Source organism: Drosophila biarmipes, chromosome X, assembly GCF_025231255.1.
Source record: "Drosophila biarmipes strain raj3 chromosome X, RU_DBia_V1.1, whole genome shotgun sequence".
Classification (NCBI taxonomy): domain Eukaryota; kingdom Metazoa; phylum Arthropoda; class Insecta; order Diptera; family Drosophilidae; genus Drosophila; species Drosophila biarmipes.
In genome coordinates, this window is record NC_066611.1 from 18,447,916 (window position 1) to 18,460,843 (window position 12,928).

Below are 12,928 nucleotides of genomic sequence, written 5' to 3' on the forward strand. Positions count from 1 at the left end.
TTTGTTCCCGGTCGGTGGTCTATTCTGCCCTTGCAAATTACCCACACAAACTATATGTAGACCAAAATTTAATGGAACTGCATGCTATGTTTCCTTTTATTTTACTTTGTCCTAAAAAAAGGTTCCATTAAAATGAATTTATTCTGGCTGCCAGTTAAATAATAAATCCATTTAGTGAGTATCTCGCAGCTGGATACTCGACTCCTGCGCTCTTGGCTGTCGATTTTATAATTATGTATTCTGGGGCTATAACTGGTGTCCAGCTGGGCGGGAATGAGTTTGCCAACGGCACAGCCAGACATCGTTGTGGGATGAGGATGGGGATGGAGATGAGCATGAGGACCAGGACCAGGATGACGACGACGACGACTGCGGAGAGTGTGATGCGAGGTGGAATGGTTTCTTAATGTGCTCGATGCGACGTTGATGGCATTGCAAATGTGCACACGCTCGAGTCCCCAAAAACGTGGGGGGATGTGGGTGCTCGAGAGTACTTACCAGACTGTCGGAATCGGACAGCCCCCAGTAACCGAGCCCCCAGAACACCTCCCTTTCCGAACACTGAAAATTGCAAATATATTGAGACATTCCCATGAGCTCAATGATGATTCCCATTTGGAGATGATCCAAGTCGTTGACATAATTGAACCGATGGAGAGCTTTGTTTTGGCTTCTTGGGCCCCTCCGGCAATGAGAAGCATATGCTAATGGGTAATAGAACCATGGAAAGCCGTGGCCCTGGTTCTCTGTATACACGTTGTATAAATTATGGATAATTTACTGCAGACAGGTGAATATTTGATGGGGTAATTGTATGCAAAGTAAACAAGACTGAGGTATAAATATATCAAAAGTATGGAAAAACTGTATTTTGCATTGATTATGTTAAATAGCTTATGTTGGTGTATAATAAAATAATAATAAAGTTGCTTTTCAACAATGTTGTGCTGTGTTTAATGCCTAATATACTGATTTATACAAACTTTTTATTATCTTTCCAGCTCCCCGTGAACGTAATCTCTCATATCGTCGTTTAAACGCCTTCCTGCCCTATGCACTATATCAGCAATAATAACAACACAACAGCAACTACACCTATCACTACAACAACAAAAAGTCAACCAAGAAGCAATCGTAAAAGCAAATAACTAGTCAAACTTGTAATTGGAACAAATGTTGTACATACCTACGGATAAATTGTAAATAATTGTATGATACTCCGAAAACCCGTTACCCGAAATATGATGTAGTACAAGATATAGTAGGCCTCTTCCAAATCCGACTCTCATGTCCGTTGTAACATAAATCCCAGTTTTGGTTTCTAAAATTCAGAGCATGACTACAGCAAAATCGCACAGATTCCTTTATCACCTACTTACCTAACCATAATTTAGGTAAAAGAGTTTCGGGTATCAAATAGTCGATCCCCTCGACTATCGATCAATAATCGGAAAACATCCATTCGATAGAACCTTTGGCCAGCGAAATTTAGCTAGAAGACAAAATATACAAGGAGAGGAATTTTTGCATACTAAATTTAATGAACCTATACGAAAATTACAAGAAAAAGCAAGAAATAACAAGCAAAGCAGAGACCCAACAATAATTAGCATTAAAAATTGGTTAACAAGCGGAAGACCCCGAAATATCGAAGAGAACGGATAAGTTGTACGCCCATTGTGATTATTAATTTTAGACGTAGGTCAAGAAACCAACAGCAATTCGAAGGGAATCGTTGCTGGGAAAACTAACAGCAGCGCAGCAGCACAATACGACCAAAAAGCATAGCAAAAGCAGGAAAGAAGCAAAAGCAACATCAGCCGCCCAAAGAAACTTGAAAGCATTAGCCAAAGAAAACCAAAAAAAAAACTCTTAGTTCAATTCCATCCAAAAACCAATACCAAACTCTCGGCTTTGACAAATGTGAGGCGTTCAAACTAAACTAAACTAAAGAAAAAAAAGAAACCCATTGATGCGGCTGTCAAACACCACTCGGTCTCAACTTTTGCCCTGAAGCATCTGTCCTCTCTATACACATATATCTCTGAACCTGCATCTGAGTCTGAAGTTGCCCCCAAACGCAAGGTTTCTCCTCCTCCAAGTCGCGAGTGCGTTTCCGTATCCGTATCCACACTCCTCTCGGTTTCGGTGGGACGCTAGCGCGGCTGCTGCCACCTCCACTGCCACAGTTTCGATCGGAGCCGGAACTGGGAAACAGCCGCCAAGATGACGATGTGGCAGAGTGGCGGCATGGGAGGTCATGGCTCCCAGAACAACCCATGGATGAAGCTGATGGGCATCGTCCACAAGGAGCGGCGCCACACGGAGAACGTCCAGAGCCAGTCCGGTTCCAACGAGCGCAACCTAAACCAGTGAGTATTGCACAGAATTCGAAGCTCATTATCTTATCTGATAAGTGTATAGCAAAGAGATACAATTTTTACAAACTTCTTTCAAGCGATACTGAGCAATATATAGTGGTTAAGCCGGGTGGCAACATTTGGCAAATAAAGTGGCAACATTTTTTGAAAGTTATGGCAATAGTTACAGAACTTGATGTCTACAGTTGCATAACTTGTGGAAAACTTAGTATTTAACTAGTAACGGTTCTGCAGAATATATCTAAGCAGTATATATAGTGGTTAAGCAGGGTGGCAACATTTGCATAGCATAGTGGCAACATTTGTACGAAGTGGAAGCAATAGTTTTATAACTTTTTAGATGCCCAAAGCAGCAGAACTTAAAGGCAGCTAAGTATTACACCAGTGAAAGTTGTACAGAACATGTACAAAATATTAATTTTAAAAACTGGCCAGACTAATCACACTTACATAGATTAGTGGCAACATTTGTGTAGCTTAGTGGCAACACTTATAGCAAATGGTGGCCACATTGTAAAGTAATTAAATTAATAAAAGATATATTTGTGCCATGCTTAAATCTAAAGCCATTTCGATTTATTATTCCTATATTTAGTTTTTGATAATAGGCAAAACGTAGAATGTGCCGGCAGAGAGAAAAACAAGTATCTGGTGTTAAGAGGGCCTTATTCCATTGCTCTCCCTTTGAAATTTTCATCGTGCTCAATAAGGGTAATTTCGCATAGTTATGCGAGTGAGTCGCGGGTTAACTGCTGTAAGGATGGGCTTTGGAACAAGGATATTCGACGCTGCTTGCGCAGAAAAGTGTGCAGTGATTTAACTTCCCTCCCTTTCTGCGACTTTTGGATGTGGGATGTCGAATGTGGATGCCATGTTATGCATATTGGTCGTAAAACATGCGCCAACTGCGCAATTAAATGGGCCGCAATGCAAATGGAATGCCCAGGAGCAGGACATGCTGCCAGGACACAAAGTGTGCGGCTCAAGGCGGGTTTGCTGGGTTTGCCGGGCTTGGTGGGGCTTTTGTAGAGGGTCATTTGCCACAAATCAACGCTAGCAACTGCCCCAGGTCCCTATGCCCTCTGCCTGCTTCCAGCTCCCTCGGCCACCTTGTTTATCCAAGTGAAGCGCCTGTAAATGATATATCCAGCCGGCCGGTGGCCAACTATCATTACCCACCCACCAGCGGCCAGCAGTAGCCGGCAGTAGTCTCGGAAAGTGCAGCTCTTTGGGCTTTTAAATTGGCTATAAATGCGCTGGAGCATAAATGGATTTACACACATGCAGCTTGTTGCTGTCCCCATTTCCCCACCTCGCCATCATTCATTTTCATTCCATGTTGCATGCAAATACGAGCCACTGCATCGACACGCCCCCAAACACCCATGCGCCCCTCGCTCCCAGCCCGATTCCATCGCATCGCATCCATTTCCCGCACTTTTCACTGCGGAGTCCTTATAAAAATTGTACAACTCGCAATATGCACAGATACTCGTGCTCATACAGTATGTTCACATACCCACGTACTCGTACTTGTGTGCGCCAAGGAAGTTAAATGGAAAAGGCTCTTCCGGCAGTCAGATGAGCGGAGCGGATGCCGTATAGATTGAAAGATGGATCGAAGAATCTGATTAGTCGGCGGTGCCATAAACTGGGTCCTTGAGGCGAAGCTTGGGTTGCAAAGAATGTGTGTGGGAATTTTTAAGCTTGCTGGGAATTTGTTTCTGAAATAGAAAAAAAATTTAATCAACATTTTTTGGTAATGCCACTTGAAAGTATCTTAAAAGAGTCAAGTTATGTTTATCTCTTGGAATATATGGAAAATACAATAGAAACTTGTTAGGTATGTCACTTGAAAACTCCCTTTAAAAAAGGTTGCAACGGAATGGTTTTATAAATTTGGATTTGGATTTTTTTATTTAGGTTCTCGATTTTTTTAATATCTCCCAGTGTAAATGTTGCGTTGTAGAGGAACGCTAAACTTTTCTATTGCCACACAGGATTCGCTGGGATCCGTTTGCAACCCCGGTCCCCGAAACTTCGCTCGAGCGGATTAATTGAACTAGTTCCCCAATTTGCCAACTAATGTGCTCCAGAATCCGACGTCCTGCATCCTGCCTCCCGCATCCTGCATTCTCCGCTTTTCCATGGGGCATCATAAATTTATGCACCCACAACGACGCACATGCACTTGCACACAATGGAAAGCACTTGAAAATGAAAGGATAATAATAATATTTTTATTTTATTATATTTTAGTTTTTCTCTTCTGTTTTCTGCTGCTACTGCAGCAGCATCAACATATGAGAAGTCGGTTCACGGGGTCAGAGGGCGGGGGCGGTGGTTGGAAGTCGGTGGGCGTGGCAGGGTTTAAGTGCACTCAAGTGCCATTGGTGGGTAGTACGTAAACGCGGGTTCGCGGCTAAAGTGCAACTGTAACTGTGTGCCAGCGCGCAAGTGTTGGGAAGTGCTCGCTAACTGTGCGATGATTTCGGGATTCCGGCGGATTATTTTCGCCCAAGTATTTCGCAATTTATGTCCAACTCGTTCGCTCTTTTTGCCCTTTGCTCTTCGCCCTATTGCCTTTTCCCTTCCGTTTTCCCATTTCCAATTTCCCTTTTCCTTTTGCACTTCACCTTACACTTGTGTCTGTGCCCCTCGACAAAAGTTGTGAATTATTTTATTGCCTTCCAAATGAATTTCGAATTGTTCATATTTTTAAGAGGGCATGTTTGCAGAGCATTGAAAGCCAAATGAAAACTGTTTAAGCCAATTGCAGATGAATCGGCAATCAATATCTGACCTTTGGGCAATATTTAATTTAATTGATGGGCATCCAAGTAAGAGAGTTTCCCGAAGCACGCATTCTGGACATCAGTTCAAGCCTCCTCCCACTCCACCGAAACATTTACGTGAGAACAAATTTATCGGCTAATTTATTGCACTTTTGTCATAAATTTTTAACTACACTTAATTGTAAAAATAGAACAAGTCTTGATTAGCTTTATCGCTGACGTGGCCTGTTATAAATTGAATTAATATTAAATGCACTTTCCTTTTAATTGTTTTAAATTACGTTTTGACGAAGTGGCCTAGACATTAGATTTTTAGATTAGATACTCATGATTAATTAAGACATGCTGAATTTTGCAATGCAAAGAATTTATAAAAATAATTATTTAACAAATTAAATTAACAATTTCATTGAAAATCAGAAAACTGTTAATCTAATATTAATATAAATTACAATGAAATAGTAATAAGCAATTGGGTAATTTTAATTTTTACAATTAGTAGTTGTTCAAAATGTATGAGTCGACTTTCCACGACAATATATCGGTGCATGTGACCTTTTAATATTTTAGCATTATCCTGATCACCTGATTACCCGTTTTTCTGACCCGGAAATGTAAGCAGTAATGGGAATTTACTTACATTTATCATTCTGTCATAAATCTTCCACTCTGGCCTTTTCCGATTTTTTCTGTCTCGTTTTTGGACTCGGAAGACAATGTACTGCGGTGGCCAAAGGGTGTTCATGCATAAATATTGCCAAGGTCAGAGATGCTAAAATAAAAGGGTTGCGGAGGCGTGGCAGCCGCCCTTTTTTCCGCCCAAATGTTGTTTGCAGTACCTACGTATGCCCCAGCGTTTCCTCCATCTTTTCGGGGCCGAGCAACAGTTGAACATTTGGAAATTTGCATAAATTTCACAACACATCCCCTGGCCTTCTGGGCGGCAAAGTTTATAGAAATTTATAGAAATGTGCACGAAACTGTTTCCATTTGCCCGGGCAGTCGGGCTCTTTGTTGCCCTTCAAAGGCATTTGGGTCCAACATGTTCAAATGAATACTTTATAAGCCTCTCTTTATGGCCCTAGCCCCGTCTCTGTCTCTGCGTATCTCCCCGTCTCTTTCTGCACCGCCGTCTCTGTCCTTCGCTGTCTCTTTCACCGCCCTGCTTTTCGCCCCAGCCAGCGTGTAATATTCATGCTGCGAAATGTTTGAAGTTGACGAAACCATCGGCGTGGCTGTATTTAACGCCAACTCTGTGGGACTTACACCAAGAAAAAAATAAAAAATAGGGAAAAATTAAATTTAAAAATTTTAATTTGTTAATCTGCTTAAATATTTTTAAGATAAAACCCAAATATTTAAATCTTACATTTCTTTAAAATAATAATATGTGGGTAATGATTTATAAACAGAGTTACTTAAAAGGTTTTTAAAACCTCATAAAATATTATATTACCTTTTTCAAAAACCTTTTGAATTTGGTTTATTTCGAAGCTGTGCTTACATTTATTTTTCTCCCATTTCCATCTTCTATTTGTTGCAAAAGGATCTACTTTTTTCTCAGTGTCCTGTCATTCCACTTGGCGGCATTATCTCCCCTTTTCGCCCATCATAGTGGGCATCTGGGCTATTTTGCATTGAAATTGAAATGTCCGCACTTTTTGTCCAGGTGAAAGGCAGTCGCCCAACTCGGCCAAAATAAGTACATTATATTTGCCAGCATATATGTACTGGAAAGCGGTGAAAGTGGCTGCAGGTGTGTGAGGGGCATCGCTTGCCTATATACAGGATTTATCCTTATCACTTTGCCAGACCATTGCATACCGTCAGGCGCGGCGAATTAATTGAAAATTCAAACATATTGGCCAACATAAATACGTGGATAGAGTGCAAGTCCAGTCGGCCGCTTGATTACTGTTGGCCAAGTTGTTGTTTGTCAATGTCAGAGGCGGCATTTGGTCCACAGGGTGTTATTTCGCACATTTACGTAAGTCCTTTCGGCTGTTTGGCGATTACAGGCTTAAACGATTGCAGCTTCAAAATATGCATTTTATGGTGGAGAACGAATAATTACGCCAACTTATGGGTCTTATTTGAATGAATTCAGGGAAATATGATAGGTTTTTGTGGAATAGGTAATTTATTGGAGGTTTAAATTTAATTTTAACATATAATATCAAATAATATTGAAGGGCTTACATGATGTTCTATTAAATACCTACTGAAAGTTGAGGACCTTTAAAAAGTTTCTTTAGGTTTCAATAAGATAGGCCTTTTTCCCGTGGCACCCTGTCATCATTTGTTTTCGCTGTCATCGATTTCGGGTTGCATGAGAGTCGTTAGTTAGTTACTTAACCCAGCCCAAGACTTGCTGATTTTCCCAGCCCATTAACCCATTAATTATTTGTGGTTTACACAAATATTAATTGCCATTTTTGGATTCAAGGCTAGTTTAAGTTTACATTTTTTATTGGTTTTTAATAAGAATATCTAAATATTTTCCCTCAAGTCCAATATCTTCTACATTTTTTCCTAATTTTATATATGTTTTTTTTTCTCTAACTTAACATTTTTTTAAAATATATTTTCCTTTTTTTTTAATTTGACATACCTTTTTTTAATTAAGTTTTAAGTTCTATATGCTAGCCAAAAAATCGTATTATATCTTAAAGTTCCTATAGACCAAACCCTTTTCTTGGCCAATTTTCGTGGGCTTGTCGTGGGTTAACTCCGCTCCCACCGCCGGCGGCGTCTTGGCCTGCTGTCTAATTGCCGGCCATTCGTTTGGGCCACGTTAGCGTTACTTGGCCGGCCCTCGCTTATCAGCGCCTTCCGCCTTTCCAGCCGCCGACCCATGGCCACACCCACGCAGCGAAAATTGCCACCTATTTGTTAGCCGGGTCTGGCAAATCATTATTCATTTGCCTGTGGAGGCTCGCAGCACTTTGTCTGCCACCTGGCTTTCGTCCTATTGAACTTTACTCAGGCGAAATTAATGAGCGCATACGGGCATAACAGCCATAACCGCCGGTCACCTGGTCACCTGCTCACCCGCCCACTGCGTCCACTGAAGTGCAGCTGAGCGCGAAATGTGTGTGGGGGTGTCCTTGTCCCGATCCGGATCCCCATTCCCCCGAGAGAGAGGTGGATGCTATTGGCGAACCCATAAAAAACCCAAAGTGTCAAAGCGAAACGCTTCAAAACACTGGCAGCCAGCGCGCTGGGGCAACATTTTGGCCAACATTTCAATTGGCACGGCCATAAAGAAAGCCTCGGGCGGCCTTAAATTTAGATGGCTAAGGATAGACGAGGGCGTACTCTATGAGAGGTATATCTAACTCACAAAGCCGGGGGAAAATCAAATGCATATATACGAGTATTTTTTAAAGGTAATGATAGTTATTTAAATTACTGCATTTAAATAAATATTTTGAGTGTGAATTATTATGTCAGTCCATAAAATCGCCATGGGCCTTGCCAGTATTTACACCCAACTACGGGCACGAAATGCTCGCTTTGCATAATTGAAGGCCTGTAAATTATGGTTTTTCAGCCTTTGGCCAAGTATTGGCACAAATAATTGTACACCCCGCAGATACTTCCAATTAATATTAAATTGGTAATTATTAAATTAAAGTGCCTGGCTGTAATCATTTCTATATTTATTTGAAAGTCCCATCATTTATTTTCGGCCTTCGGTATTTTTATCTACGCTTCATTAGCCCGTAGAAATTAAAATATATATTTGCTCAAATGGCTTGTGTGTGTGTGTTTGTGTTGGTGCTTTTGTGTTCGAAGTGTTGATGGCGAAATGAACATCAATTTCAATTTCGCTTTGATTGGCATCCGATTAAATGATATGTCAATTCCTGGTCCCAACTCAAGCATCCCATTAACCCGCTCGACCGTGTATGCAATTCCGGGTTTGATGGCCAACATATGGGTGTGTTTTTCTGCGAATTTCCCAGCTTTTCCCTGTCCCCCCTGCCGTCTTGTGTGCGCCTTTTGTGTCTCGTTGACCATTTGACTTTGATTTGTTGTTTGGCTTAGACTACAAGTGCCGAATGCCCCTCTCGAAGCGATGTAGGTATACAAAGCCCACACACAAAGAGGGGAGCAAGTGCCGAAAGACAATTCGCAGCACTCAATTAACGCATTTAAAAGAACGAGAAAAAACAGTGCCACATCCAAGGCGGGGGGGTCAGAGGTCGCCACTTGTCGGGGTTTATTTTCGAGACCGATGTCGGTGGTGCCCCTGCCCCTACCCCTGTCCCTGCCCGTGCCAGTCGCCGGCATTGTGCATCCGCCCCATTGTCTCTGGCACGCGGCGAGGGCCATCGGGGCATTGTCTAAGCCCACCACAATGGATCCACCAGCCCCACCCTCTTTGGCCGGCTCCTTTGGCTCTGCGTGCTCCTCAGGTTGCGCCTGGACCAGCCAGAGCTTCCACTTCAGATCCGGCAAACAAACCTCCAATCAACTGCCAGCACAGAATTGAATTGGGAGCAGCTTGAGCGGGATTAGAGGACTTGCCACGAGTGTGACCCGGGGCAGTTGGCACCATCAATTGATTGGCGGAGCCATTAGGAGCTCAGGTCGAAGGGGATTTCGAGTTATAGAGGGGGAACCAACCGAAAAATAAATATTAACTTAAGGTTAAATAAAAAGTAGTGAGAAAATTCTTAATAAAAAATCTGAATAGCTGTCTAAAAGTATGCTACAAAAAAGACCTCAACCCGTTGCACTTCTTATTGTTGCCTACTTTTGGGGACCTATTTAAATGATTTAAAAACTGTAGTGATTTCGGTTATTATTACAATCAAAAACCAATTAAATAAGTTCAACAATGTTTTTTCCCCAGAGTGAAGGGTTAATCCTTACAATCGGTTAAGAAAGTCAAGTACTTCAAGTTCACATCGAAGTTTTCTTCAAGGGCTTGGAGAGCCCATTTTGCTATCAGCTCGTGACTCAATTTACGACTGTTTAGGGCAACTTATTGCCTCCTCAAGTGATCTTTGCCATTTGACGGGGTCATTCATTAAAGTTTCACTGGACACCCTTCGGCTTTAGTACGAGAAATAATTTAACGCATCAACGATTGGCAGCTTTGGCTATGATTATTGGCCCTTTTCCCTTGGCCGTTGGCCTCTTGTAATTGCCATTCACTCGCTCTAAAGTTGGGTCCTTTGGCGTTGGAGTTCTGGCTATTTTCTAGACAAATTGGGATAGTTTTGAAAGTGGAACTATATTTAGGTGATTAAGAATTATATAAATAGCTAGCAATGAAATATAATCAAATTTAATTTGGTTCAGTAATAAGTATGCAAGACAATCTATCTAAAGACCTGATAAAAATCCCCTACTGTACCACTTTACCTGATTGACTTGGCCATCTCTGCTGGCCTCTTGCGATGGGGGAAGCCCCACTAAGCCATGAAATTGTATGGGTCTTTATGGCCCAGTGACCTGCTCACGTTGTTCATGTTAAAAGTCCAAATTACATTTTGCATTTTGATTAAAACGTAAACACAGGGATCAAAGCCTCCACCGCTCGATTCTGGATTCCGGAGCCCATCCCCCCCCACGAGACTGTAGATGCTCGATGCTCGTTTGCAATTTAATGAAGCAAACTGTTGCTAAACGCAAGTGAAAGTGGGCCGAAAGTGGGGATCAGCTGGGGAGAGTGGAAAGTAGCAGGGAGTGCCGGAGTAGGGAAGCGGCGTTCGAGCGTGAAAATTGTTTGTCCACGGATTCCGGCGGAATGGAAGCGACTGAGGCGGATGGAAGGCGCTTAGCGTCCGACAGCTGTTCCAAAGCCCCTCCTCATGGGCTCCCAGCCAGCCCGGCACATCCTGGAGCCACCCTCTTGGCAATGTGACAAGAGCGCATTATCCTTACAAACGGCAGCAGATGGGCCTGCCTCAACGGCGCAACAAAAAATGAAAAATGATGGAGAGCGTCTCTATAAAACTGGGGATTAGCCCAGTCAAACGATTCCGCTGGCAGGGGGCCAAAAAAGCAAATGGTAGTGCGAAAATGGCATATATATGTGTATATTTAAAAGTGCATAAATCAAAAGACCTGTGCAGAAAGGCCAAAGGTTGTCGGTGATAATTGATTGATGGTCGTGGCCAACTGACGGCCTCTGTCACCGGGAATCACCGGCGAAGGGTTCAGGAAGGGAATTCAAGCCCAATGGGGTTTTAATTACGAAGCACTGGGGCCCAAAGGGGATTGTGATGATCCCTAAGACAAGTTAGACCTTAAAAGTGAGCTCCCCTGTCAATCAATTCCTTAAAACTTGCACCTCAGTTGTGGATGTTGTGCAGTTTTGTACCGCATTCTGATCTTCTGCCCACAACAATACTTTCGACCGTCAACTTTGGTGTTGCAGTTGTAAGGTATCGCCCAGGATCGAACTCTATGTCCTCTGTTTGCTTTCCATCTTCGATAATTCAAAGCTGATTCGATTTCGCTCACACACCCCTTGGCTTGCCATCGCACCGAGGAATGCAGTCCTGTGAAAAGGAATCCTTATTTAGGATCCAGTGCCATCTGTGACTGCTCTGTTTTTACCAATTTTCCACATTTTTCCCCATCCTCCCCAGTTTTCCGCAGAGTTGCCGCAATCCGTGATGCTTTCCGAATTCCCGAATTGCCTTGCGGCCCCATCGATGACAAAGGGAATCGGAAAATGCAACTGAAAATCGCTCAGACAATGGCCGAGGGGGGTTGGGAGCGGAGCCATGCGGGGGCTGGGGCAAACGAAAAATGCAAATTGTCAAACATGCAACGCAATTGACGAGAGACGAGCTCTGAGGCACGCACAACTGTAGGGGAGGCGGTGCTATAGCTACCCACTCAGCAAGCCGAACTACACTGTCCCATTTTATCACCTTTCAGTACAAATAAACTAGAAAATCTTCCTATTTCTTGAAACAGCTTACCATACTTGGATGGAATCAAAAAAAGATCGGGGTCACCAAACTTTATTATAAGTATTTTAAAAGTTCATTTTTGTGCCACTAAAAACTTGTAATAACTATTCCTAAGATTTAATGTATATATATGGTTATATACTATTTATTTCAAGTTCAAATCAAGCGCAGGTCAGGGTCACCACTTAAAGCTTGTATGGGTTTTTCGAATTTTTTCTTTTTTTCCTTCTTGCTTAATTATTCTTTTTCCAAAAGCGGAAACCAAATTCAAAAATATTTTCTGTCTGTTTTTTTCTGTGATGATAAAGGAAAAATCGGGGTCACCAAGTACCATTTCCAGCATTATAAGTGAGGGTACAAGTTTTCAACTAAAATCAAGTGCAGCTCGAGGTCACCTCTTAAAATTTGTAATGTTTTTTATGATCCTTTAGCACTTATCAGTACTTCCTCCCTCTTTTCCTCTGTGTATTGAGAAGGTGGCTGGACAAGAGGGTGGCGGCGTTGCAGGGCCCTGCCAAACATCGAAACGCTTTCGTGCCGGGCCTGGGTGGTTTTCCCTTATTGACAGGCCGTCAATCTGCCGGAGCTTCAGCTCGGCATGTGGCCTACATAGCCGCCCCTTGGCCCCCGACAACTCCCTGATCCCCGATCGGCAGCTGGGTCCCTGGCTGGAAATTAACTCGAGCCTTCATACCAAGCTTGGCACATTCCCTGCCACATTTCGGCCCAGAAAGGGAAGCAGAAATGAGGAAAACTTGTTGCTGCAATTGGCAGAATGCCCTGGGTCCAGGCATTTTTAAGCAGGCATAATTAA

At 42.7% G+C, this 12,928-nt stretch overlaps 1 protein-coding gene across 5 annotated transcripts in view; it reads left to right on the forward strand.

Moving 5' to 3' along the window:
* Positions 1-1,046: 1,046 nt before the first annotated feature.
* Positions 1,047-12,928, forward strand: part of LOC108023289 (potassium voltage-gated channel protein Shaker) — a 120,925-nt gene continuing 109,043 nt past the window's right edge. The window contains exons 1-2 of one of the 5 annotated variants that reach the window (XM_050886622.1): positions 1,047-1,209; positions 1,470-2,372. In XM_050886622.1, coding sequence (XP_050742579.1) covers positions 2,227-2,372 — 146 coding nt within the window. In that variant the 5' untranslated portion in view covers positions 1,047-1,209; positions 1,470-2,226. Of the gene's footprint in view, positions 2,373-12,928 lie in introns of all 5 variants that reach the window. The other 4 variants (XM_050886621.1, XM_050886619.1, XM_050886626.1 and 1 more) reach the window with 4 other exon arrangements.